This window comes from Hylobates moloch, unplaced genomic scaffold (assembly GCF_009828535.3).
Source record: "Hylobates moloch isolate HMO894 unplaced genomic scaffold, HMol_V3 SCAFFOLD_13, whole genome shotgun sequence".
Taxonomy (NCBI): domain Eukaryota; kingdom Metazoa; phylum Chordata; class Mammalia; order Primates; family Hylobatidae; genus Hylobates; species Hylobates moloch.
In genome coordinates, this window is record NW_026652288.1 from 10,821,660 (window position 1) to 10,848,558 (window position 26,899).

At 37.0% G+C, this 26,899-nt stretch overlaps 2 protein-coding genes across 2 annotated transcripts in view; one reads left to right on the forward strand and one right to left on the reverse strand.

The window, feature by feature from the left end:
- ROCK2 (Rho associated coiled-coil containing protein kinase 2) overlaps positions 1-26,899 on the reverse strand; it is a 166,814-nt gene that overhangs the window by 125,974 nt on the left and 13,941 nt on the right. The gene's annotated exons all lie outside the window — the stretch shown is intronic.
- On the forward strand, positions 4,000-5,280 carry LOC116480141 (axin interactor, dorsalization-associated protein-like). Its single transcript, XM_032753289.2, has 2 exons — positions 4,000-4,077; positions 4,154-5,280. Exons 1-2 carry the CDS (start codon positions 4,000-4,002, stop codon positions 5,081-5,083), a joined length of 1,008 nt encoding a protein of 335 aa, XP_032609180.1. The 3' UTR covers positions 5,084-5,280.

Here is a 26,899-nt window from a genome sequence, read left to right on the forward strand (position 1 = left end):
ACTTGACCCATAAACATCTTTAGACAGTCCTTCACTATTTTTTTCAAAATAACAGGTCAAAGTTTGGTCAGGACTGCCTTGATCTATTATTTTCAAAAACTTGAAAACTTTTTCTACTTTGCTTTGATGAAAACCCATTTAAATCGTTTATCACATATTTCTCTGGTTGCCCTTTCTTAGTATACTTTATTGGTTTTCTCCTGTCTTTGGGCCTCTTCTCTCTTAAATTTACTCACTCCCTCGAACTCCATCTTGTCTTGTGTCTTTAAATATGTGCTGATGGCTCCTAAATTCATTATCTCTATTCCAACTAAAATCCTGAATTCAAGACCCATGTATCTATTTGCTATTTATCAGCTTTTTCTGAATGTCTAGTAAGTATTTCAAACAATAATGTCCAAAACTATGCCCTATCCCTTCCTTTTCCTACTACAACCACTTCCCTCCTTCAGTCTTTCACATCTCCATTCATGCCAATTCCATCCTTGCAAATACTCAGGCCAATAATGTTAATATTCAAATCTGACTGCTTTTTCTCTCAAGAGCCCGAATCCTAACACTTACAAATCTGGTCAAGACTGACTTCAAAATGAATCCAGAACTCCACCAGATTTCACCACCTTTACAAATCACCAACATTTTGCTGGAATCATTGCAAATGTCTACCATTAGGTCTTCTTGCTTCCAACTTTGCCTTCTCTCTCTTCTTAGAATATTTTCAATGGCACACAGAGAATGATGCTGTCACTCCTCTGTTGAAAACCTCCAACGGCTTCCCATTTCATTGAGAGTAAAGCACAATTCCCAGCCTTTGAGTCTATCATCTGCTCGCATCCACCTAGTTATTAACTCTCAAACCTCACCTCCCATTACTTTCTGTCCCACTCATTGTGCTTCTGCCACACTGGCCTTCTAAAGGTTTCGAAATCACAACAGGTACCCTACACAAGAAGTAGGAATGGTGTAGGAAGGTAGCTCAGTGGCAGACAGGACACTAACAAGGAGGGAAAACTGAGCAGCACCACAGCTTTACAGGGTTGGGAGACTGACTAAATATGAGGAATTCAGCCAATTAGTTACTATGTAATAACTGAACCAGGTTCATACTAATGATAGAATAAATACAAATATGGGGGAGGAGGGTTGGGCACACTACAATGAACTCATGGTGTTGAGCTGGAACTAGAGGTATCAATATGAATTAACAGATTTCAATATATAAAAGATACAGGGGGCCAGGTGTGGTGGCTCATGCCTGTAATCCCAACACTTTGGGAGGCCGAGGAGGGTGGAACAACCGAGGTCAGGAGTTCGAGACCAGCCTGGCCAGCATGGTGAAACCCTGTCTTTACTAAAAATACAAAAATTAGCTAGGCGTGGTGGCACACGCCTGTAGTCCCAACTACTCAGGAGGCTGAAACAAGAGAACTGCTTGAACCCGGGAGGCAGAGGTTGCAGTGAGCAGAGATCATGCCACTACACTCCAGCCTGGACAACAGAGCGAGACTCTATCTCAAAAATAAAGTTAAAAAAAAAAAGATGGATACAGAAATATAGATGTAGATAAACGTCTGTGTGGGTGTACACACACACACACACACACTTACGTGCATGCACATGCTTCCTGGATGTGACCACTGAAAGGGCCTGGTGTACAATAGATACTCCCATAGCAATAAGCTCATCTAGCACTCAGATCTTGGTTTTAAAATACTACTCTTCACTAAAAGGAACTAGGGCTCCTTGGAGAAATAGCTGATTCTAAGGCTGGAGTAGGAAAATGATAAGATGAGCTTGTAGCATCTTGTGCCAAAAAGGAAGGAAGTGCACAGGTGATAAAATGGCATAGAGCTATACATACACAATGTATCAATGTCAATGTCCTTGTTTTGAGAATAAACTATAGTTATGTAAGATATAAACACTATGGGAAATGGGGTACACAGGACCATTCTGTACTATTTTTGCAAACTTACTGTGAATTTATAATTATTTCAAGAAAAAAGTTTAAAAATAAGTAAAGAAGTGTACAAGGACTGATGGTGACTTGTCAAGAGGACATATAAGCCAGTATGAAAGGGCTCCCAGTGGCAAATCTGGAGCAATTTCTACAAAATAAATGGCTTGTAATCATCAAAACCGTAAAGAGCATGAGAGTCAAGAAAGACTGGGGAGCTGTTCCAGATTGAAGGAGATTCGAGAGCCATGAGAGTTGGATGAATATATGATCCTGGGTCAGATTCTTTTGCTATGAAGAACATTATTTGGACAGTCGACAAATCAAATGTTTTGTGTATGCAGTAAGTTTATAAAAATTGTTTCAAAATAAGAAGTTTTTTAAAAACCACACAAGGCATGTTCCTGACTCAGGGACTTTGGACTCACTATTTCCTTCTGCCAGAAATGCTCACACCCATATATCTGCACCACTTGGTGGTAGCTCTCCACCAAGTCTTCACTTAAAAGTCACTTTTTCTGGGAGAACTTATTATAATATGTAAACTTTAAAAATTCTGTATTTCGCATTATCTTTCTTTGTTTTACCTTCTTTCTCCTTACCACTTATCACTATCCTACAAACAATTAAATTATTACCTAGCTCCTTATTAAAATGCAAACTGATAGGGAGGAAATTTTTATCTGCTTTGTTCACTGCCTAAACCAGTGGTTGGCATGCCGTAGTTACTAAATATTCATTAAATGACTGAGTGTACATAAAATCGTTTGAACACAAGGGATTTAAGAATCAATTGCAAAATAAGTTCACTTTCTCAATCAAAGCAAAGGAATACAAAAACAGGTAAAAGAACTCTCTGTTAACTTGATAGCTCTGGGATATCATTTCAACAAATATGTCTACAGCATAAATGAATGAGCTAATGTCCTTGCCCTAAGGAGCTTAGTGAACAAACCTATTTCCATCAGCAAGTAAAGCCGTAATACCGCAGCCAGCTAATACAGCAAGAAAATACCTACCAACACCATGTGGGAAGTACCGTATAAACAATCCAAATGCTGACAGACAGGAATTAACTACAGCAGACCTGTTTGAAAAATATGGGAAGATACAGAAAGCAGGTTTTCTTGGGGGAAAAAAGAATGACGCCAAACTAATATTCTAATAAAGTCAGTGGTATATACCAACAGACATACGTAACTGAGGTCTCCATATTTTATTACCACGTTTCCTTGAAAAACTACCGAGGCTATAATTACACTAACAACAATGGTTTCAATTAATTTACAGTATTATAAAATGTGCTGAATGGTTTGTACTTTAAAAAGTATAATTCAAAAATCTAAAGATGATCTTATGGTTTCTACACATGAAGTAGTCAAATCAGTAGCATCCCATTTTATGAATACTTTTTTCTCCTGTGTACCAGGTAATGAAGCTGACCTTCCTTTCTTGCATAATTGTCACCAAAATGACAGAAAACATTATCTTTTTGTTTGTTCATTTGTTTCTGAGACAGAGTCTCACTCTGTCATCAGGCTGGAGTGCAGGGGTGCGATCTCAGCTCACTGCAACCTCTGCCTCCCAGGTTCAAGCAATTCTCCTGCCTCAGCCTCCCAAGTAGCTGGGACTACAGGCGCATGCCACCACGCCCAGCTAGTTTTTGTATTTTTGGTAGAGATGGGGTTTCACCATGATGTCCAGGATGGTCTCGATCTCTTGACCTCGTGATCCGCCCGCCTCAGCCTCCCAAAGTGCTGGTATTACAGGCACTAGCCACCGCACCCAGCCAGAAAACATTATCTTAAAGAAACTTCTAAATAACAAATATATCTGAATTTAAACCAACACTTCTGAAAATGAAACATACCAAAAAGACTGTATACAGTCAGCCCTCCATATCCGTGGTTTCTGAATCCATTGATTCAACAATCGGAACTGAAAATATTCAGGAAAAAAACCAACAGATTGCTGCATCTGTACTGAACATACACAGACTTTTTTCCTTGTCATTAGTCCCTAAACAATACAGCACAACAACTATGGGCGAAAAATGGGCTTGGGCGGTTCCTCGGCGGGTGGCAGTGGTGGCCTTAGCGGTTCCTCCTGGCCCTGTTAATGTCAGGGCCAGGCCCGGGCAGGATGGCACCCTAGAACCCGGCCTTGCTGGGGTAGGGGCGGGAGGGGACGGGGTAGGGACCGGCCGTGTCAGAGGTGACCTGGAGTCTGCTGCAGCGCTGGGGCGCCAGTTTTAAGAGAGGCGCCGACTTCAACTCTTGGGGCCAGCTGGTGGAGGCGACAGACGAGTATCAGATACTAGCAAGACATCTACAAAAAGAGGCCCAAGCTCAACACAATAATTCTGAATTCACAGAAGAACAAAAGAAAACCATAGGCAAAACTGCAACATGCTTAGAATTGCGAAGTGCAGCTTTACAGTCCACACAGTCTCAAGAAGAATTTAAACTGGAGGACCTGAAGAAGCTAGAACCAATCCTAAAGAATATTCTTACATATAATAAAGAATTCCCATTTGATGTTCAGCCTGTCCCATTAAGAAGAATTTTGGCACCTGGTGAAGAAGAGAATTTGGAATTTGAAGAAGATGAAGAAGAGGGTGGTGCTGGAGCAGGGTCTCCTGATTCTTTTACTGCTAGAGTTCCCGGTACTTTATTACCAAGGTTGCCAACGGAACCAGGAATGACATTACTCACCAACAGAATTGAGAAAATTGGTTTGAAAGATGCTGGGCAGTGCATCGATCCCTATATTACGGTTAGCGTAAAGGATCTGAATGGCATAGACTTAACTCCTGTGCAAGATACTCCTGTGGCTTCAAGAAAAGAAGATACATATGTTCATTTTAACGTGGACATTGAGCTCCAGAAGCATGTTGAAAAATTAACCAAAGGTGCAGCTATCTTCTTTGAATTCAAACATTACAAGCCTAAAAAAAGGTTTACCAGCACCAAGTGTTTTGCTTTCACAGAGATGGATGAAATTAAACCTGGGCCAATTATAATAGAACTATACAAGAAACCCACTGACTTTAAAAGAAAGAAATTGCAATTATTGACCAAGAAACCACTTTATCTTCATCTACATCAAACTTTGCACAAGGAATGATCCTGACATGATGAACCTGGAACTTCTGTGAATTTTACCTCTCAGTAGAAACCATCATAGCTCTGTGTAGCGTATTCACCCTTCAACAGGCAGGAAGCAAGCCGTACCCAGACCAGTAGGCTGGAGGGAGTCCAACGCAAAGCTGTACCACAGAATTCAAAGTCCAGCACATCACTGACATATAGGACTCCTTTGGATACAGGTTTATTGTAGCTTTTGAAACATGTTTTTACTTTTCTATTAAAAAAAAAAAACTATCGGCATAGTATTTACATTGTATTAGGCATTATAAGTAATCTAGAAATGATTTTAAGTATACGGGAGGATGGGCACAGGTTATATGAAAACACTACACCATTTTATATAAGGGACTTGAGCAAGGATGGATTCTGGTATCCTCTAGAGGTCCTAGAACCAGCCTCCCACAGACTTCGAGGAATGACTGTATATGTACGTGTGTGTGCGTATGCAGTATACACAAAATAAAGATGGTTTGATTTAATTGAGCTTACACACGACTCCCACCCATCATCTTACAACCTAACTGGTTCTCTGATAATGAATGAAATTTAAATTTGTAAATAAAATTCGAATTTCCAATAGAAACAGTATTGTAAATCAGGGTTCTATACCTGGAAAGTTATTTCAGTACCCATCTCCACCAAAAAATTGTTTTCAAAATCACAAAAATGAGTATATGAAATATAAAAATGTAGTTTAATGTTCCTAATATGAAACCAATCAATTACTGTTATTACGTTAGCTGGATTTGGTGGCTCATGTCTGTAATCCCAGCACTTTGGGAAGCTAAGGCAGGAAGCCCACTTGAGCTCAGGAGTTTAAGACCAGTCTGGGAAATGTGATGAAACCCTGTCTCTACAAAATATACAAAAATTAGCCAGGCATGGTGGCGTATGCTTGTAGTCCCAGCTATTCAGGAGGCTGAGGTGGGAAGACGATTTGAGCCCTGGAGGCAAAGGTTGGAGTGAGCCAAGATCATGCCACATCACTCCAGCCTGCCCTGTCTCCAGAAAGAAATAAAAGAAAAAAAAAGAGCTATGTCAAATTTTTCTTTGAGAGATTTCTATGAATGGACTGAACTAATTATAAAATTACGTAAAATAAAAGTCAAACCAACATGACCTAAAGATACTTTCTTTTCCTGGTAAATATCCCTGTAATAAATACTGTGTATTTCATTTCTGTTTTTAATTTAGCCTATGTTATGGTAATCTGATCCTAAAGTTTGGTGAGTTTTTTTAAGGGAAGTAGTTTGACTGCATTTGTGTCACCTGGTGTTAGCACTGATTACAACCTCAGGGAATACTAAATGAGTTCTGGCCATTACTGTAAAGTCTTTACAATTTTTAAAAAAAGGTTAAAGCGGAGTTGGGTTCAAAGTCAAGCAGTTTTAAATGGGTGATTCCTACAATTAACATGCCTAATCACATGACTTAGTACTGATGAAAGATATTGCCACATTATTGTGACATATACTGCAATACTGAGAGAATTCTTGGAGTACACAACTCATTGACTCTTAGATAAATTCTGAATATGAACAGCAAATAACCAGATTGCATAACGGTTACCAAATTGCAAACATAATCATCACAAAATATTCTATTTTTTGATAATTTCTGAGAATGCAAAATAATATTTTATATCCTGGCATGCTCAACATTACTTACTACAAATCCACGCTCTGCAGAATTCATAAAAATATAAGCTCAATTCATAAAATTCATAAAAATATAAGCTCAATTGAAGAAACAATCATAGGTTGTATATACAACCTATGTCTGTTATATAACAGACACTGACCACAACAGTGATTTACCATTTTAAGTTACACTAAATTACTTAATTTTCCAGAATCTTGATCCATATAAATGATACACATTTATTCTCATCTACTCTTATTCTTGTAATAAGCAAAGCAAGGAAGATTTCACCTCTGTGAGAAAAATGTATCTATGACTCAAATTTCATTTAGGACAACAGTTTTGTCCTGTATTTGAGCCACAGCCTGCATCCTAGATTTTACCAGTAATATAGATGACATTCTGATCTCTAACTTACTTCTCCAACTCTCAACTAGCTATGAAATCAGCATGAGAGTAATTATAACATATCAAGCCCCTGAAATTCTACTATCTAGTACACTGAAACACTTTTTTAAAAAAACAAACAATTCTTAAGACAATCTGGAGATTTCTATCTCTACCAATGATAGACTAATTTGTTGCAAGCCAATCTTATCAATGAGGAAAAGCTTTAAAGGCCAAACGAATTTATTTTTAAAAATCTACTCAAGTCCTGGAGAGTCCCCAAAGCAGTAAAGATTTGAAACCAAAATCCTTCAGGTGGCAGGGTGGTGGGTGGAGAAAGAAGTGAACCTGAAGTTGACTACAAAGTTGCAGCTCTGAAGTTGAGAAGCCTAAGAGAGCTTCTAGCATTCTTACAGAGTAGGGAACACAAAAATTAGAGTTCTGGACTTACGAAGAAGAAAAAGTCCAGGGTTTTTAATTGAGTCTACTAAAGGGCTATACCCTTGAAATAATAAGGAAAAATCAAAACTAGACCAACCCTCAAAAGATTGAAAATCTGCCTCAAATCAGTTCAATTACTGAATAGATTAAGGCAGTCTGCCTCAATCGTAATTGCCAGAAGAAAATGTAAATCCTCTCTGAAGACAATGTTACCTAATTCTATGCAATTTTTTCACATGCAATGCCCAGCAGTCAAACATTAGCAGCCATACCAGATGATAAAACAAAAATATCATAAAATCGAGAGAAAGCACACACACACACACACACACACACACACACACACACACACACCCCTATAGGAGATCCAGAAACTTAACATAAACTTCAAAATCACTGCTATTAATATGTTTGAGATATCAAGATGGGGGATTTCGATAAAGAACTTGAAGAATATCCAGAATTATCTAGAAAGGCTATTAATATCCCCCTCCCTTTTCCAACTACAAATATGTACAATGATGATTTTTCTTCATTTACTTCAACCAATACAACATATCACAACTGATCGCATGAAGAAGCAGATGAGAATCCAGCCGTCGTTTCCTACTAAAGTCAGACGCTAAAAAGATTTGCAAAATTACAGAGCAATGCCACTCCTCTCACTAAACTTTTTGTATTGAAAAGCATTTTTCATTAAGTACTACATAGGTGAAATTAAATGGCTTTATTACAGTTATTCTCAATAAATTAACAAATTCATATTTTAAAATTTTCTGTTTTTAGCATATACTTTATATTCTTTTAAACTCTAAGCTTCGTTTTAAAAAGGAGCTTTATTAAGGTAAAACTGACATACAATAAATAGCACACATTTAAAGTGTACAATTTGATAAGTTTTGTCAATATGTATACATCCATAAAATCATCACCACAGTCACTATAATGAACATATCCATCAACCCACAAAGTTTCCTGTACTCCTTAAAAATCCCTCTCTCCTGCTCCTCTTCAAAAGCCCCCACTTTTTCTAGGCAACAAATGGTTTGTTTTCCCATCACTATAAGTTAGTTTGAAGTTTATATAATTATATGTAAATGAAATCAAATAGTATGTGCTCTTTATTGGACTGGTTCATTCAGTATAATTCTGAGATTCATCTTTTTTCCATGCATTAATAATGCATTTGTTATTGCTGAGAACAGATGTTCCTCAACTTATGTTGGGGTTTTGTCCCTAAAACCTGCATCCAAATGTTTTTAGCAGCTTTATAATTGCCAAAAACTGGAGGGAACCAATATGTGCTTCAATAGGTAAATGATAAACTGTGGTATATGGAATATTATTCAGCAATAAAAAGAAATGAATCATACAACCACAAAAAAGACATGAACGAAACTTAAATGCATATTTCTATGTGAAAGAAACCATTCTGAAAAGCATACGCACTGGACAATTCCATTTATATGACATTCTGGAAAAGGCAAAACTAGAGATAGCAAAAAGCTCAGTGGTTGGAGGCAACAAGAGGAAAAATAAAGGAGGATGATGAAGTGGAGCACGGGGGAGTTTTAGGACAGTAAAACTCTTTTGTATGATACCGTAACTGGATACTTGATATTACATATCTGTCAAAACCCAAACAAATGTACAGCACAGAATGAACCCTAAAGAAAACTATGTACTTCAGTTAATAATAATGTATCAACATTGGTTCATTAACTGTGTGTAACAAGTGTACCACACTAACGTAGGATGTTAATAACAGAAACGGAAGGGATGGGGTAGCTGTGACATGGGATCTCTGTACCATCTGCTCAATTTTCTGTAAACCTACAACTGTTCTAGTCTATTAACTATTAACTAAAGACAAATTAAAACTAACAAGAAAGACTCTGACCAGCAGTGAATAAATGTGACAAATTTACGCTTTTCTACAACAGATGCTACCATATTTAAAATATTTTTGGGTTTTATAAGAATAAAATTCTCTTATTGATGTTTTAATTTTTATATTTTTAAATCCTGAGCATTATTTTTGTCGTTTGCATTTCTTTGTCATTTGGTGAATTGTCTAAATCCTGGTACCATGTTTCTATTGATATTTGCGGTTTTATGGTGAATTTGTATAACCTCTTTATGTTAAAAATATTAGTGCCGTGTCTGCCTTTTGGGGCATATGGTTTTCCTCAGTTTTTTCTCTCTAACTTCTCTTTTAGTTTTGTTCACTTTCAGTAAATAAAAACTACATTATAATATGATTGTTTTCATATCTATTATGTTTAGATAAGATGGGAATTTGTATAGTTTCACTTTGTTTATGGTTTCTCACTTTACCTTTATCCTCTTTAAGTATCTGGAGTTTATTTTGGTGCATGTTATAAAGAAAGAAAACAACCTAATTTTTCCTCTCAAATATTTAAACAACTTTTTAAAGCGTTTTTTACAAATATAAATTTTTACTTTGTCCTTATTATAAAAACATATAACACTAACTGAAGAAACGTCAGACGTACAGGAAAAAATTATAGCATTTTTCCTAGAATCTGCATAAATATATATTTATAACAACATTCTTTGATACTCAGATGTAAAGAAAGTGACTCAAAAATCCTTTGGTAGGGGTAATGGATAAATAATTTATCCAAGCAATGGAATATTAAAAACTATTAAAAATAAAGTAGATTTAAATGTATTACTATAGAACTATGATAAGTGAATAAAGCATTTATAATGATACCAGAAAAACTATTTGCAGTCAACAATTTGTATTTCACAGTAATAGTAATGTTCTCCTCATAGTCTAATGTAGCAACTAAAAACATTACTATGAATGTTTTCCAATTTGCTGCTCTCTTTATACTAATTTTGACTGACATACGTCCTTTGTATGTTCTTTAAAGAAATTGTCTGCATTGCACATGCTGTTTAGTTACTATTATTCACTAAAAATACCTTTAGTACTGTTAAAGGTATTTAAAATAGTGTTTAAGAATAGTTCAGAACTTCATTTACCAGTACATTTATTGGTACCAACATATTACAATTTCCAACATATACCATATTTACATGAATAAGGTTTCGTATCTGCCACATTTTACACGCAAAACCCAGTAAGTTTAGGAAAAAAAAACCAAACTATACATATCCTCAAATTTGCTTTTCATAGTTCCTTTTAGAACACTGTTGAAATCAACTTATACAAGCTACAAAGCTATATCATAACTAAATGTGGCCAGTATCTCAGCACCCATGATTCACTGTTTTGCATTTGCCACTAAAGATGTTCTTCAAATAGCTAAACCATATTGTGGTATGTGATAAAGCCAGGCAAATATGATGCTTAAATATAGATGTCCTTGAAAAATTATTCATCTCTTTAAATGGCATATCCAAAAAATTTCTCCTGTGAAAAGAGCTGCAAAACAGGAAAAATGTATATTACAAATGAGACTATAATCCCTAAAGGAACGTGTCCAAAAAACTGAATTACTTTATTAAAATGTCATGCATATTCTTATCCATAAGCAAAACCTATGAAAATGAAAAATCCAATTATCTAAGTTCAATTTGTCAAACAAGTATCTATATATCAGACACAATGATATAAACTTAGGATAAAAATATCACTAAAGTAACTTTATATCCTTTCTCAATGCAAAAAAGACCTAAGACAAGTAATCAAGGCATGGTCCTTGCACTCCAGTGGCTTATACTCTAGTATAAGACATAAACTTAACAAATAATTACCAAAAAAAGTAAAACAATTATTCTGAAGTTAGAGATGTACCCTTGTAATCTACGTTACAAAACAAAGAGCACCATTACACAGAACACAATGTCCAACAACAGGGGAATGGTTAAGCAATTATAACCACTGAATTCAATACTGCAGTGTATGCTTCAGAGTGTTTTTTTGCTGTTGTTGTTTTACAGTATCATATAGAAACTCTTATGCTACAATGTTAGGGGAACAAAATGGAAATAAACTGAATATGAGATAAATTCCCAACAGTTTAAAATTTTTTTAATTAAATTATGAATAAAACTAGTAAAAAAAAAACAGTAAATTATCTAAGTCGGCATAATGTAAGTTTTTACTGTTTACTCTTTACATTTTCCAGTTTTCTATAATACATCTATTACTCTTATAATCAGGAATATAATAAACTTCTAAAAACATATCCATAATTTTTTTCTGGCAAATCATTTAACAACAAGCAAAGTCCTATTTCTCTGTTAAATAGGCAGCCCTGTAAAAGACTTCAAAACATAGTGAGAAAACTCATCAGAATGTAGACTGGTAAGCAAGACAAGCTTCACAGGGATTGAACACTTCACTTTTTTGAACAACCTCAGCCAGAAATTAAAGCCATAAGTACATTATTAAATGATATATATCTAAAATAGAGTTGTACCAGGGGCCTTCTTCAGTCCACATTCTGATTATAAGTATACTCAACAGAACACTGCAAACGTTCTATAAAGCTGTGCTGTCTGAGATGGTAGCCACTAGTCACATGTAGCTACTAAGCACTTGAAATAAGGCTAGCACAACTGAGGAACTGAATTTATGTTGTTTTGATTAGTTTAATTAACTTAGCCATATGTAGCTAATGGCTATTATACTGGAAAGAGAAGTATTTGGATACACCCTAAGAAAGCTCTCTTTAAAAGAACTACTAAATACAACTACCCTCAACTGGTAGCACTCCAACTTGAGAAGCTGGAAAATGGGTAACTATTGTAAAGGCAAAAGAGGCAAAATAAATAAATAGATATAAATAAATACTACGAATATCCAGTATCAGAGGTGGGTGGAAGAGGAGGTGATGGATAGGTCTTAGAGACCAAGAAAATTCAGAATTTATACAACACTTGTATATGTAACATTACTAATTTTAAATGTTTTTCCTTGTTAAATTTACATCCATACTTTGTCAATTACTAAAGTGAAAAACCATGTCAGGTTTATATAACAATAAAGGTAGCATTAACCAATTCTACAGCATAGGGAATATATTAACAGCTGAGAATGGCAAATTATTCCATAGTATTTAATTTCATGTACTCCAAAAAAGGAAAGACTCAACAAACTAAAAGGTTACATAAACAAAGACTTAATTCTCAGTAGTTCTGGCATGTGTCTCTTCTACCAGTGAATTTCTCTTTCAGTTATGCAGTCTTCATCTCAGTTAAGAGGTAACAGGTAGAACAGGTCTGGAACACCCAGGCTTTAAAAATATTTTGCCATAACAGATTACAAGAAGTAAATTTCTTTAAGACGTAAACATTTTATGCGACCATGTATTTTAAGTAATTCTTGACACGCTTAGGTTCCTAGGATATGGTATGTCTGTCCTCTGACTGCTAATATGTCATTCCAGAACAAAAAGAGAGGGCTAAAACAAAATAGTAAGTGAATGAAAACTAAAAATGCATCAAAATTTCTCAGTGAATTAAGAGACTTAGAATAGGCTAGAAGGGTCAAATGGTTCTCCTCAGATCCTAAGTGTGGTCGCTTAAAGCTAACCATACATAAACTAAACCTTTAATTGATGGAGGATATCAGCACAGTTAAGAAGCTTAATAGTTTGAGACCTTCTTCACACTAAACTCTCATCTATGGTATATAACATAAGGTTAAATTATCATGAGTCCAGAGTTTATGGTGGTGTTCAACTTTACAGATTCAGGAAAGTTTAACTTTTCCTGGGAATGAGGCCACAGAAATGATGCAAGTAAACTAAAAGACATGTAACTTATGTCAACACGATAAGAAACAAAAGAAATAAGTGGCCTGAAATAATAAATTTAGTCACTTTTACAGGGCATCTCCTAAATAGATTAATTTACCAATCAGAAGATACTCAGAGATAAAAATTTAAAGCAAAGGAGTTAGAAAAGCATGGGTTAGTGAAAAAAGTATGTGATTTGGAATCAGACGGACTTGAAATTGAACATTAACTCTACCAATGCAACTGTTACGTAACTTCTCTAAACTTCATAGCATCAATAAAACAGAGATAATAACATAACTTTGCAGCATTGTTATCAAAAGGAAATAAAGGACATAAAATGTCTGTAAAACACCAGGCATATACATAAACAGCTATTAACTTCAAAAAGCTATTTTTTAAAGCTGCCCTGATCTACACATTGATATATATATATTTTTTTTATTATACTTTTAAGTTCTAGGGTGCATGTGCACAACGTGCAGGCTTGTTACATATGTATACATGTGCCATGTTGGTGTGCTGCACCCACTAACTCGTCATTTACATTATGTATATCTCCTAATGCTATCCCTCCCAGCTCCCCCAACCCCACAACAGGCCCTGGTGTGTGATGTTCCCCTTCCTGTGTCCAAGTGTTCTCATTGTTCAATTCCCACCTATGAGTGAGAACATGCAGTGTTTGGTTTATTGTCCTTGCGATAGTTTGCTGAGAATGATGGTTTCCAGCTTCATCCATGTCCCTGCAAAGGACATGAACTCATCATTTTTTATGGCTGCATAGTACTCCATAAAAGTACACCACATTTTCTTAATCCAGTCTATCATTTTTGGACATTTGGGTTGGTTCCAAGTCTTTGCTATTGTAAATAGTGCCACAATAAACATACGTGTGCATGTGTCTTTACAGCAGCATCATTTATAATCCTTTGGGTATATACCCAGTAATGGGACGGCTGGGTCAAATGGTATTTCTAGTTCTAGATCCCTGAGGAATCACCACACTGTCTTCCACAATGGTTGAACTAGTTTACAGTCCCACCAGCAGTATAAAAGTGTTCCTATTTCTCCACATCCTCTCCAGCACCTGTTGTTTCCTGACTTTTTAATGATCAGCATTCTAACTGGTGTGAGATGGTATCTCATTGTGGTTTTGATTTGCATTTCTCTGATGGCCAGTGATGATGAGCATTTTTTTATGTGTCTGTTGGCTGCATAAATGTCTTCTTTTGAGAAGTGTCTGTTCCTATCCTTTGCCCACTTGTTGATGGGGTTGTTTTTCTTTTCTTGTAAATTTGTTTGAGTTCTTTGTAGATTCTGGACATTAGCCCTCAGATGAGTAGATTGCAAAAATTTTCTCCCATTCTATAGGTTGCCTGTTCACTCTGATGGTAGTTTCTTTTGCTGTGCAGAAGCTCTTTAGTTTAATTAGATCCCATTTATCAATTTTGGCTTTTGTTGCCATTGCTTTTGGTGTTTTAGTCATTAAGTCCTTGCCCATGCCTATGTCCTGAATGGTATTGCCTAGGTTTTCTTCTAGGGTTTTTATGGTTTTAAATGACTAACATTTAAGTCTTTAATCCATCTTGAATTAATTTTTGAATAAGGTGTAAGGAAGGGATCCAGTTTCAGCTTTCTACATATGTCTAGCCAGTTTTCCCAGCACCATTTGTTGAATAGGGAATCCTTTCCCCATTTCTTGTTTTTGTCAGGTTTGTCAAAGATCAGATAGTTGTAGATGTGTGGTATTATTTCTGAGGGCTTTGTTCTGTTCCATTGGTCTATATCTCTGTTTTGGTGCCAGTATCATGCTCTTTTGGTTACTGTAGCCTTGTAGTATAGTTTGAAGACAGGTAGCGTGATGCTTCCAGCTTTGTTCTTTTGGCTTAGGATTGACTTGGCAATGCAGGCTCTTTTTTGGTTTCATAAGAACTTTAAAGTAGTTTTTTCCAATTATGTGAAGAAAGTCAGTGGTAGCTTGATGGGGATGGCATTGAATGTATAAATTACCCTGGGCAGTACGGCCATTTTCACAATATTGATTCTTCCTATCCATGAGCATGGAATGTTCTTCCATTTGCTTGTATCCTCTTTTATTTCGTTGAGCAGTGGTTTGTAGTTCTCCTTGAAGAGGTCCTTCACATCCCTTGTAAGTTGGATTCCTAGGTATTTTATTCTCTTCGAAGCAATTGTCAATGGGAGTTCACTCATGATTCGGCTCTCTGTTTGTCTGTTAATGGTGTATAAGAATGCTTGTGATTTTTGCACATTGATTTTGTAACCTGAGACTTTGCTGAAGTTGCTTATCAGCTTAAGGAGATTTGGAGCTGAGACGATGGGGTTTTCTAGATATACAATCATGTCATCTGCAAACAGGGACAATTTGACTTCTTCTTTTCCTAATTGAATACCCTTTATTTCTTTCTCCTGCCTGATTGCCCTGGCCAGAACTTCCAACACTATGTTGAATAGGAGTGGCGAGAGAGAGCATCCCTGTCTTGTGCCAGTTTTCAAAGGGAATGCTTCCAGTTTTTGCCCATTCAGTATGATATTGGCTGTAGGTTTGTCATAAATAGCTCTTATTATTTTTAGATAAGTCCCATCTGATCTACACATTTCTAAACATCTTATTTCCTTGGCAATATTAAAGAAATAATGGTAATTTTTAAATATCACAGATATTTTATACCATATTATCATAATAAATTATATTATCAGTTTGGATTGATTCAGCTGCAAGTGACAGAAAAACCTAACCAGAAAACACCTTAAAACTATTCAGGGTGGATCCAGTGGCTCCAATGATGATCAGGGACCTAAGCTCCTCAGCTTTGTTACTGTCAACCTGAATCCACTGCTTCCACCTAATGACATGGGATAGCAGGCACCAACACCAGCTGTTAAAAGGCAATGGCAAGAAAAGGATACATTCACTCCCTATGAGGACTCCTCCTGGATGCTACTCACAAACCTCTGGTGTTCACATTCCATAGCTTCAACTTACTCATGTGGCTAATCACACACAGCAACAAAACTGCTTTAAAAAAATTTTTTTTAAGTAGTCTTCATTCAGCCCAAACCAAAATAAATTCCAGGGGTTTTCCTAGTACAAAGAAGAAAATAATAGCTATTTGGGCCACTGCCATAATGTTTATATCAACTTTTTCAATATTCTTTACCCACTACCAGGTTCCTTCAATAGCACTGTCTCGTGGTGCAGCTGTAATCAGCTGGATTGGATCTCATCTTAAATAATTTAACACTTAAATGTAAGGAAGACACCAACATTGAGTCCTCTGATGAGATAATAAGGATAACAACAGCAAACATTTTTTTTGCCGTGTCACCACTGTGATAAATACCTTACATAAATTACAAAGCGATAAAATTATTTAATATAGGTCTTACTCTAGTCTGATAATGGGTTTACATTTAATGTTTAGGGAGTTAAGTTAAAATATCTAGAATCTACCCCTTCCAGCCACCTGAAACAACTTACCAATCAGAAAAAATAAGTGAAATGATAACTTTCAAGACAGTGGATATCAGGCAGTGAAAGACGGTGGTCCCTCCCTGAGAGGAGAAAAACAAAGTAAGCCCTATCATGGCCACTTCCAGGTGACCAGGTGCCCATGCCCAGAGAGGGAACCTAAGTTGAGCCAAGTGGTCACCCTGGATTGCAGAAGCAGGGCTAGAAGCCAAGGAAGCCAAGGCAGTTAACAGAGCAGAGTACCAGAGAGGAGGGAGGTGTACAGAGAAAGAACACAGGTGCTCCCCCTAGAGTCTTCAGTAGAGAACTTACCAGTGATCTACATGAGACATTTCCCAAGAGCTGATCAAGAATAATTCCTGCCATGCTAGCCAGAATGGAAAACCCTATAATTCACGGGACTTGAGGTACTGTACTCAAAAGGCTTTTCCCTCAGTAGCATGGAAAAACTAGCTCTAGATTAACTGCTGCTCTTTACCGGCATAACAAAGCAAGGCACAAAAGGATCAAATTATTTTCTTGTTTTGAAACAGAGTCTCACTCTGTCATCCAGGCTGAAGGGCAGGAGCACGATCTCAGCTCACTGCAACCTCCGCCACCAACGTTCAAGCGGTTTTCCTGCCTCAGCCTCCCGAGTAGCTGGAACTACAGGTGCACACTACCGCACCAGGCTAATTTTTGTATTTTTAGTAGAGACAGGGTTTCGCCATGTTAGCCAGGTTGCTCTCGAACTCCTTCCCCAGTGATCCATCCGCCTCAGCCTCCCAAGTACTGGGATTATAGGCGTGGCCACCACGTCCAGCACTTTGGGAGGCCGAGGCAGGTGGATCACTGGGTCAGAGAATGCCAAATAAATAAACCTCTGGACTGATTTTTTTTAAAGACAGTGGAGCAATGTTTTAAAAGTACTAAATAAAACAAAAACAAAAGCAGTCAATCTATCCCACAATAATCCTGAAAGGTAGGAATTGAAAGCTGTATTACAGACAGGAAAGCGACCAGTTTACACTGATCAAAGGAGGAAGGATCACAACAAAAACTCGATCACAAGTTTTCATATACATATTCATTCTTTGAAGCATCTTCAATCTTACAGCACTCCAGGTTAAAAATGATAGGTTTAAAAATAGATAAATAGATGGATAGTTACTGACTGAATTATGTTTCCCCCTCCATCTCAAAATTCACGAGTTGAAGTCCTAACTCCCAGTACCTCAAAATGTCATTGGTATTTAAAAATAGGGTCTTTAAAGAGATGACTAAATTAAAATGAGGTCATCAGAGTGGGTCTTGATCCAATCTGACTGGTGTCCTTCTAAGAAGAGGAGATTATGACACCAGGGGTACACAAGCAAGGGGAAAGGCCACATGAGGACACGGTGAGAAGGCGACCATCTGCATGCCAAGGAGAAAAACCTCAGAAGAAACCAAACCTGCCAACACCTTGATCTGGGACTTCCAGACTCCAGAACTTTGAGATAATAAATTTCCGTTATTTAAGCCAAAAACAAAACAAACAACGGTCAATTTAGAATACTACACAAATCAAAACTATCTTTCAAAAATCAAGGTGTTAACATCATGTTGCACACTATATACATAATTTTCATATTAATATATCAATTTTTTTTAAAGAATAAAAAATAAAGAAATCAAGGTATCACTAGTGTGTATACGTATTTTATACATATATATTTTTATATATTTTATACATATATATTTTATATATATATAAATGCCAGAAACAGTAGCCATTTAAGTGTTTGCTACTGTTTGCTACTATTCTTATCACCATGATTGTTGCTGCCATTGTCGCATTCATGTCATGAATGCATTAGAAGAGCATCCATAATGCTCTTCTTTCTAATACTTCCAAAGCATGGTGACTGCCACTTATTCTTAATTCAGGGTGTTTGTTATCTGCTGCTCAAATAGCAACTAAGGTATCATTTTATATTACTGTATTTATAGCTCTTCAATTCATCATTTAACTTTCCACTTGACAATAAGCTTTATCTTCCCAAACTAAAACTTCTTAAAAGTACCTGGACTATGTCTTAAACATTATCTTATATGTGGTAGAAAGTTAAAAATATGTACTTTTTGGTTTTGGCTAATTTTATCATTATGGGATACCACAGTTGTGAAAAGCTTCTTTCCCCTTTCCTGAGTTATGCGTTCCATTTCCTCCCTAGCTTGGTCAAATAGTCAGTGAACAAAATCACACTAACAACTAATGAGTTTTCAAGATAAGTTCTTCATCATTATCTCCAGTAAGTATAGATCATACAGTGAAATGATCTCTTCACTTGCAGACATAAAAAAATCCAAAGCCGTGCTCTTTTGGAGAAGAGTGAAGAAGATTAACCTGAACCTAAGGAGATTTTTTAGGGTAAACAAGTTGAACAATCACTGACAACAAATATGCTGAAGTTTGTAATCCTTTTAATGTTAAAACATTTAATATTATTAATTACTTTTCTAAGATAGCCATCCAGCTTGTCCAAATAGCTAACCAATTTCTTGTTCAGAGCTTGAGGTTTTACTTCAGAAAATAAGCATCATAATGAAAAAAAGAATACTGTCTTAGAAATCTACAGACATTGATTCTTTTCCAGTTCTGCCACTTAGTGGGTGCATGACTTTGGACAAACCTCCAAACCTCAGTTTCCCCTCTATTCTGTATATCTGCCCTACATATTTCACAATTGTATTAAATGAGAAAACAAATACTTAGTAAGACATTAAATCTAAAAGACACTAAATCTCTCAGGTACAGAATGAATAAACCTTTATTCAAAGAATTGGGTGAAATTATATACTATTAGACATATATGCTACTCAGATGTTCTGACTTTAATATAACTTTAATCAGACAGGTAAGAGGTTTCTCATTATGTTTGCAAAAAGTACCCAACTACCTCTATACTACCCAGAAGAGGTCGTAATTTTTTTTAAAAATTTTAAACCATATTTGAATTCGTAAGTATTCCTAAGTGCAGAATATTTTTAAAGAACATGTTTTTTAAAAGACTTTATTTAAAGAGCAGTTAGAGGTTCACATCAAAACTGAAAGGTACAGAAATGTCCCACATACCCCTCACCCCTGCATACGCATAGCCTTCCCCCACTATCAACATCCCTCACCAGAATGATACGTTTGTTACAACTAACAAACCTACAACACTGACACATCATTATCCCCCAAAGTCCATAGTTACCATCAGTATTCATTCTTGGTACTGCACATCCCATGGGTTCACACAAATGTATAATAACCTGTATCCACCATTATAGTATCATATACAGTGTTTTCACTGCCCTAAGAATCTTCTGTTCTCCACCTATTCATCTCTCCTTCCACACTAACAGTCACTGATCTTTTTGCTGGTTCCTTACTCTTGCCTTTGTCCAGAACGTCATACAGCTGGAATCATACTCTTACCATACAGTCCAGCAATTGCACTCCTTGGTATTTACCTGAAGGAGTTAAAAACTTATGTTCAGCCGGGCACGGTGGCTCACGCCTGTAATCCCAGCACTTTGGGACGCCGAGGCTGGAGGATCACGAGGTCAAGAAATCGAGACCATCTTGGCCAACATGGTGAAACCCCGTCTCCACTAAAAATACAAAAATTAGCTGGGCATGGTGGCGAGTGCCTGTACTGGGGAGGCTGAGGCAGGAGAATCGCTTGAACCCAGGAGGCGGAGGTTGCAGTGAGCCGAGATCATGCCACTGCACTGCAGCGTGGCGACAGAGGGAGACTCCGTCTCAAAAAAACAAAACAAACTTATGTTCACACAAAAACCTGCACACAAACATTTATAGCAGCTTTATACATAATTAGCAAAATTTGGAAGCAACAAAATGTTGTTCAGTGGGTGAGTGGGTACAGTATGGTACATCCAGACAATGGAATATTATTCAGCACCAAAAAGAAATGAGCTATCAAGCCATGAAAAGATATGGAGGGAAAACTTAAAATGCGTATTGCTAAGTAAAAGAAGCCAATCTTGAAAGAACTTGTTACTTTCATGGCACTGGAAAAATAACACAGAAATCTAACAAGTTAGTAAAGCACAGTGTCTGGCACATAGTAAGAGATGTATGTCTTGCTTGTATTACTTTTGCTGTGACAATAATCTTAATAGTACATCATAAAAACCTCTAGCCGGGCGCGGTGGCTCACGCTTGTAATCCCAGCACTTTGGGAGGCCGAGGCGGGCGGATCACGAGGTCAGGAGATCGAGACCACGGTGAAACCCCGTCTCTACTAAAAATACAAAAAAAAATTAGCCGGGCGTGGTGGCGGGCGCCTGTAGTCCCAGCTACTCGGAGAGGCTGAGGCAGGAGAATGGCGTGAACCCGGGAGGCGGAGCTTGCAGTGAGCCGAGATTGAGCCACTGCACTCCAGCCTGGGTGACAGAGCAAGACTCCGTCTCAAAAAAAAAAAAAAAAAAAACCTCTACTCAACATGACAGGTCTCAAGTGCTTATTATTTAAAATATCTATTCATTTTCTATAAAGAAGTTTTATGCCCAGCATTTATATTACCATTTTTCCATTAGCCAACTATTTTATCCATACTTCTCATAACAGAAACGCTCACAAGAAGCATGAGTTCCCATCAGCAACTTCCACTTGAAACACTTTTCTAAGGAAATCCCCTTCGCGCTATACAAACCAATTCTCCATTATCATTTAATACAGAAATAGATCATTTTCTGAAAGACATTATTATAAATACAGCTGACCCTTAATATGGGTTTGAACCGCACAAGTCTGTTTATAAGTAGATTTTTTTTTCCAATAAGTACAGTCAGTTCTCCTCATCCGTGAGTTCCACATGCACAACCAAAAGCAAGACTACTTTTTGTGTATGTGGTTCTGGCAGGGCCAACTGTGGGACTGGTGCATGCACAGATTTTGGTATCCACAGGGGTCTTGGGGTCTTGGAACCAATCTCCCTTGGATACTGAGGGCAAACTGTACATATTTGTCTTGTCCTTCCAGAATCCAACTTCGAACCAAACTAAATATAATGCTACAGAAGTTTTTCCACATACTGCATTACAGTAATATTTGGGGAGTTAGCATTTGTATTTTAAGCAGAGGGATCTAGGTTTTTTAACAACTTGAAGATGGGAAGAAAACTGGTGCAGCTTCAAATGAAAGTTATTTAATATGGAGTGGGATATGAGAGAAAGGGAGGAGTAAGGGACAAGTGATAGGTTAGAGAAGTCAGCAGAAGTTAGATCACAAACAATTTTGTGGGAAATAATTAGCAATTTTAACTTTTCCCTGAATGAATGGGAAATCAATCATTTAAATACTTCAGAGAATAACAGAGTAAGTTTACATTTCATAATTAGTCTGGCTGGAGAGTAGAAAATGGATAAAAGACTAGAAAAGCTGGGGGAAAGAACACCAGGGAAAAGAATACCATAATAATCTAGAAACAGCATGATAGTCACTTGAAATAGGAAAGAAGTAGGGATATGGGAGCAAAGTGAATCCCCTTTAAGAGGTAACACTGATAAGATCTGGGAACAATGTGAGGTCAAAGATAATAGACACTAGATTTTTGGCCTGATCCAAGCTAAATGGATAATGGAAACAATCAGTGAATCTAAAACCAAAGGAAATGAAGCAGTTTGGAGCAATAGGGGAAAAAAGAATGTAGTTGTAGATATGTTATCATTAAGTATCTGCAGTACATCCAAGTAGAGATGACCAGTAGGTAGCTGCATAGGTTAGCCGGAAGCTCAAATGCAAGCTCTCAGATGGATAAAATGGAAGGCATCAACATACAAATGGTAAAGTCCTGGAAAAGATACAAAATCAAGACGGCAAATGCATTAAAAAAAAAAAAAAGTAAGGAACATTTCCATTTGGCAGAAGATAAGGTGGCAAAGGAGGCTGAGGAGAAACTGCTGAGGCTTTGTGTACTGTCACAGAAGCCAACAGAAGACAGCAATTTGACAAGTGTCAAGTACTTTTGAACATTCTATAAGATGATGGTTTTAGCAGCAAGAAGTCCAGATGATCTTGGAGTGAGCAGTTTTAGTGAATGATGAGAGAAGACATTATAGTGTGTGGAGAAGTGAACAGAACATGAGACAACAGAGAAGTACACAAGCTTGGGGCTTTGTTTTGCTGGTGAGAGGAGGAGGCAGAAGCTAAAAAGAACTGAGGTTTCGTTTTTGTTTTGTTTTTTATTTTCTGACCATATCATGCAGTAAGAAATGAGACTTATGTCTAGGGGTATTTTGGTTATTTGTTTTATGAACATGTTTATTAGTGAGATGGGAAATAGTCAGAATTAAGAGAGAGATTAAAGACATAGCGTTAATCAGCAGGAAGAAAAGAATGAGACCCAGAGCACAGTTGGAGAATCAGCCTGAGGCAGCATGAGGAACATCTCATCCACTGAAACAGAAGGAACGGAAGAACAAATGCTATGGAGGAGATAAACTGGTGAGTCAAGTAACAGGAAATATAAGGGGTCTCCTTTTCATGGGTTCTGTTTTCCCACGAAGTGGGAAGACCATCTGGGGAGGATACTTTCTTTCTTAAGTTTAAAGAAAGAAAAGAACGATTAAAATAGCCCCTATGGAGAATAAAAGAATTGCAATGCAGCCCTGACAGCTCTTTCAGGGACTAGAGACCATGAATTTGCAGTACCACTAATCTGGGTAATTGTGTGTGATTTTTATCCATCACTGCTCAACAAATGCTTTTTTTGTTGGCCAAAGGGACAAACTGATCCAGAACTTAGGTTTTGCCAGATACATACGATGAAAATTCATGAGGACAAGAACACTGAGGATTCTGGCAAGAAGTTTAAAGTGATGGAAAATGGGTTCCTGCCTGCTAGTAAAGGAACCATTTAGAGATGTCAAGGAACTACAGATCTCAAAAGTTCAGAGTCAGAGCCAGGACAGTGTTTTAAATTTAAGATCTCAAAGGTAAAGCCGATTTTCAGGTAATGGTCAGGTCCAGAGTAGCTCCATGGGATTAAGTGAATGAATTAAGTGAAAAGAAAGACAACTGGAGATGATGAAATTAGGAAACTATAAAGCCAGAGTCCTGGGCCCTCTGTTCACATAAACTCTAAATTCACCACAAATGGTGGCAAAGCCTTATGGGGAAAGATTGTGAGCCACATGCCTGTGTCTTCAATGAGAAAGAGAACATGGCCAAGAAAGAGGCAGAGGGGGAGTCTCATTCTGTCACCCAGGCTAGAGTGCAATGGTATAATCTCAGCTCACTGAAACCTCCACCTCCCTGGCTCAAGCAATCCTTCCACCTCAGACTCTCAAGAAGCTGGGACTACAGGTGCACACCACCACACTTGGCTAATTTTTGTATTTTTTTGTAGAGACACGGTTTCACTGTGTCGCCCAGGCTGGTCTCGAACTCCTGGACTCAAGCTATCTGCCCACCTTGGCCTCCCAAACTGCTGGGATTAGACGTGCGAGCCACCAAGCCCGGCCACTCGTCCATTTTTAAAGGGGCATATGTTACTTTTGTAATTTAAAAAATGAAGTTTGTTTATTTTGTTTTTGTTTTTGTGGTAAGCTGATAAAGCAGAGAAGGAGACAGAGCAATCCAGGTACACACAAGGGCAAAGAGTATAGAGAACATGGTATATTCAGATTATCAGTGAAAAGAAGACTGCCTCTATCCCTGGTGCTGCTCACTCCCTTCCCTTCCACATCTCTGATAAGAAACTGCTATCCCCAAAGTCCATTATCTATAAGCCATAAACCCCACCAAGACTTTGTCTTACTATTCTCTTAGATTGTAAAGATCCATCCAACACCCCAATGCGACTAATTACACTCACTGAATTAAGAACACAAAAATGCCAACAATTTTCATTCATTTATTTAACACTTAGTGAAGCTAATATGTACCAAATAATATGCTACATTTGGGCGGGGGGGAACAGGCTAATATCAGGGGGTTGATTTTGTATGCACATATCTTTTGGAAAACATTGATAGACCCAAACAACACAGGCTGTTATACACATAGTTCTTCAACTGTCTGTAAAAAAGCTAAAGTTCTGTACAGTTTACAGAACACTAGCACATATAGTTAGCTTCTCATTGTATTCTTCACAACTCCTTGAAGGCAAATAGTCCTATAAATTACTCACAATCAAGAAGATAATCACTAGAACATCTCATTAATTAACACCGGTCTTAGCTTTTCTGACTCCAAATCCAATGTTCTTTCCACTATACTACTCTCTCTTTTAAAAATACACTTGAAATTAAAAATTCAAGTCATTTTCCTTCATTTTTTGCCCATCTTCGCTACCTCGGTGGGGAAACTCTTAAGAAAAAAATTCAATTTAACTTTCATATGTTAATGAGAGCAAACAGGGATCCTCTTTATGTACTTTGGTGGAATTTTATTATAGAAAATCATTTGAAATAAGGCATTGTTCAGATTTTTAAACTTTTATTTCACAGATCTGTTCTAACTAGAGTCAAACTGAGTAATTCTGTTTAAAAGAAGGGGAAAGCACATTAAAACACTACACCAAATACTGACATTATATCATCCAGAAAGACAAAACTTCCCTATACTAAAAGCTTGTAACAATCCCATCTCCAAAAAAAAAAAAAAAAGTAACTTCTTTCTATTCACTGTTATATTTTATGACTTCCCTTAGAAGAAAATTTTACAAGCCAATTTTGTACTAGAGTTTCCTTTTATTAGTTCTAAATTTAGTTTTATTTGTATCATCTGCTGTTCTCCTATTATGGAAATGTCTTAAATATGGAAAACAATCTGTCTTCCAGCATTTGAAATTTATAACTTTACAGCCTCCCCATTTTTATAAAAAAAAAAAAAAATTGCTTGCAGCAGAAATTGTTTTACAAAACTATCAGCAAAATCCTTTAGGTGCATTTTCTCGTTTTTGTTATTAAATTCTTTAAATGTTCTATTGCTTTTGTGACTAAACTCTTCTTTAACCTGAATATAACAACATAAACATTATCCATATTCTAATTTTAAATGTTGCAACCATGAGTTGCATATTCCGTTTAAGCTACAGCAAGAAATAATGCCTGAGGATATTTTTAGCATGAACATGTCATAACTGACTCATGCAGTCTCAAATTAATTGCATTTTTTTCAAATATTTAGAAATGCTGGGGCATCTTGTACAACACTGAGGTATTATGGAATTAGGAATTCTCATCACCAGATTGTAAAATGTTTCTAACTGGAAAAATACTTCCGATAAAAATGTTTCTAAATCATCCATAACACACTTCTAAAGATAACTGCAGAAATATATCCAGTCAGTGAAGGAAGCATCACCTAGTTTCAGATCTCACATTTCTAATTCAGCAATTATTTGAAAATAGATACATTTCAAAAGATAAAATGTCATAAATCTTCAGGGCTTTAAAGATACTTTTATTATATGTCACTCTAGAGCCTCACATTATTGAATTGTGCCTTGACCACAGGTTATGTAGTTTTGTTAGCCATGAGATAAAAATCCCACAAACTGTAACTCTAAAACAACAAAGTTATCTGAAAAAGGTGATACATTTTTCAAAATCATACTAATATTTTCATATTTAATATATGAAATACTTTTACAGGGATTTCAACATACAAAAACATATTTTTCACTAATCTTGTAGGCATCGAAGCTCAAGACAACTGTGCTAATACACTTTCTTTTCCTTTTGGTTTTAAAACGAAAAACTTTTAAGAACCCAGGAGGCAGAGGTTGCAGTGAGCTGATATCTCACCACTGTACTCTAGCCTGGGTGAGAGATTGCGTTGCAAAAAAGTCTCAAAAAAAGGAGAAGGGGAGGGAGGAGGGAGAGGGAGGAGGAGAGGAAAGGAGGAGGAGGAGGGAGAGAGGAGAGGGGAAGGAGGGGTAGGAGGAGGAGGAGGGAGGAAAGGAAAGAAAAGGGGGAGAGGGGAGAGGAGGGATGGGAGAGAGGAGAAGAGGGGAGGAAGAGGAGGAGGAGAGAAGGAGGGGAAGGTGAGTGAGGGGGAGAGAGGAAGAGGAAGAAAAGGGGATGAGGGGAAGGAGGAGAAGGACCGGAGGCGGAG

Bases quoted from the DNA above. Each gene is read 5' to 3' on its own strand.
- LOC116480141 (XM_032753289.2), top strand. From the start codon at position 4,000: ATGGGCGAAAAATGGGCTTGGGCGGTTCCTCGGCGGGTGGCAGTGGTG. The intron at 4,078-4,153 runs GTCAGGGCCAGG...GGGACGGGGTAG, and splicing joins TTCCTCCTGGCCCTGTTAAT to GGACCGGCCGTGTCAGAGGT.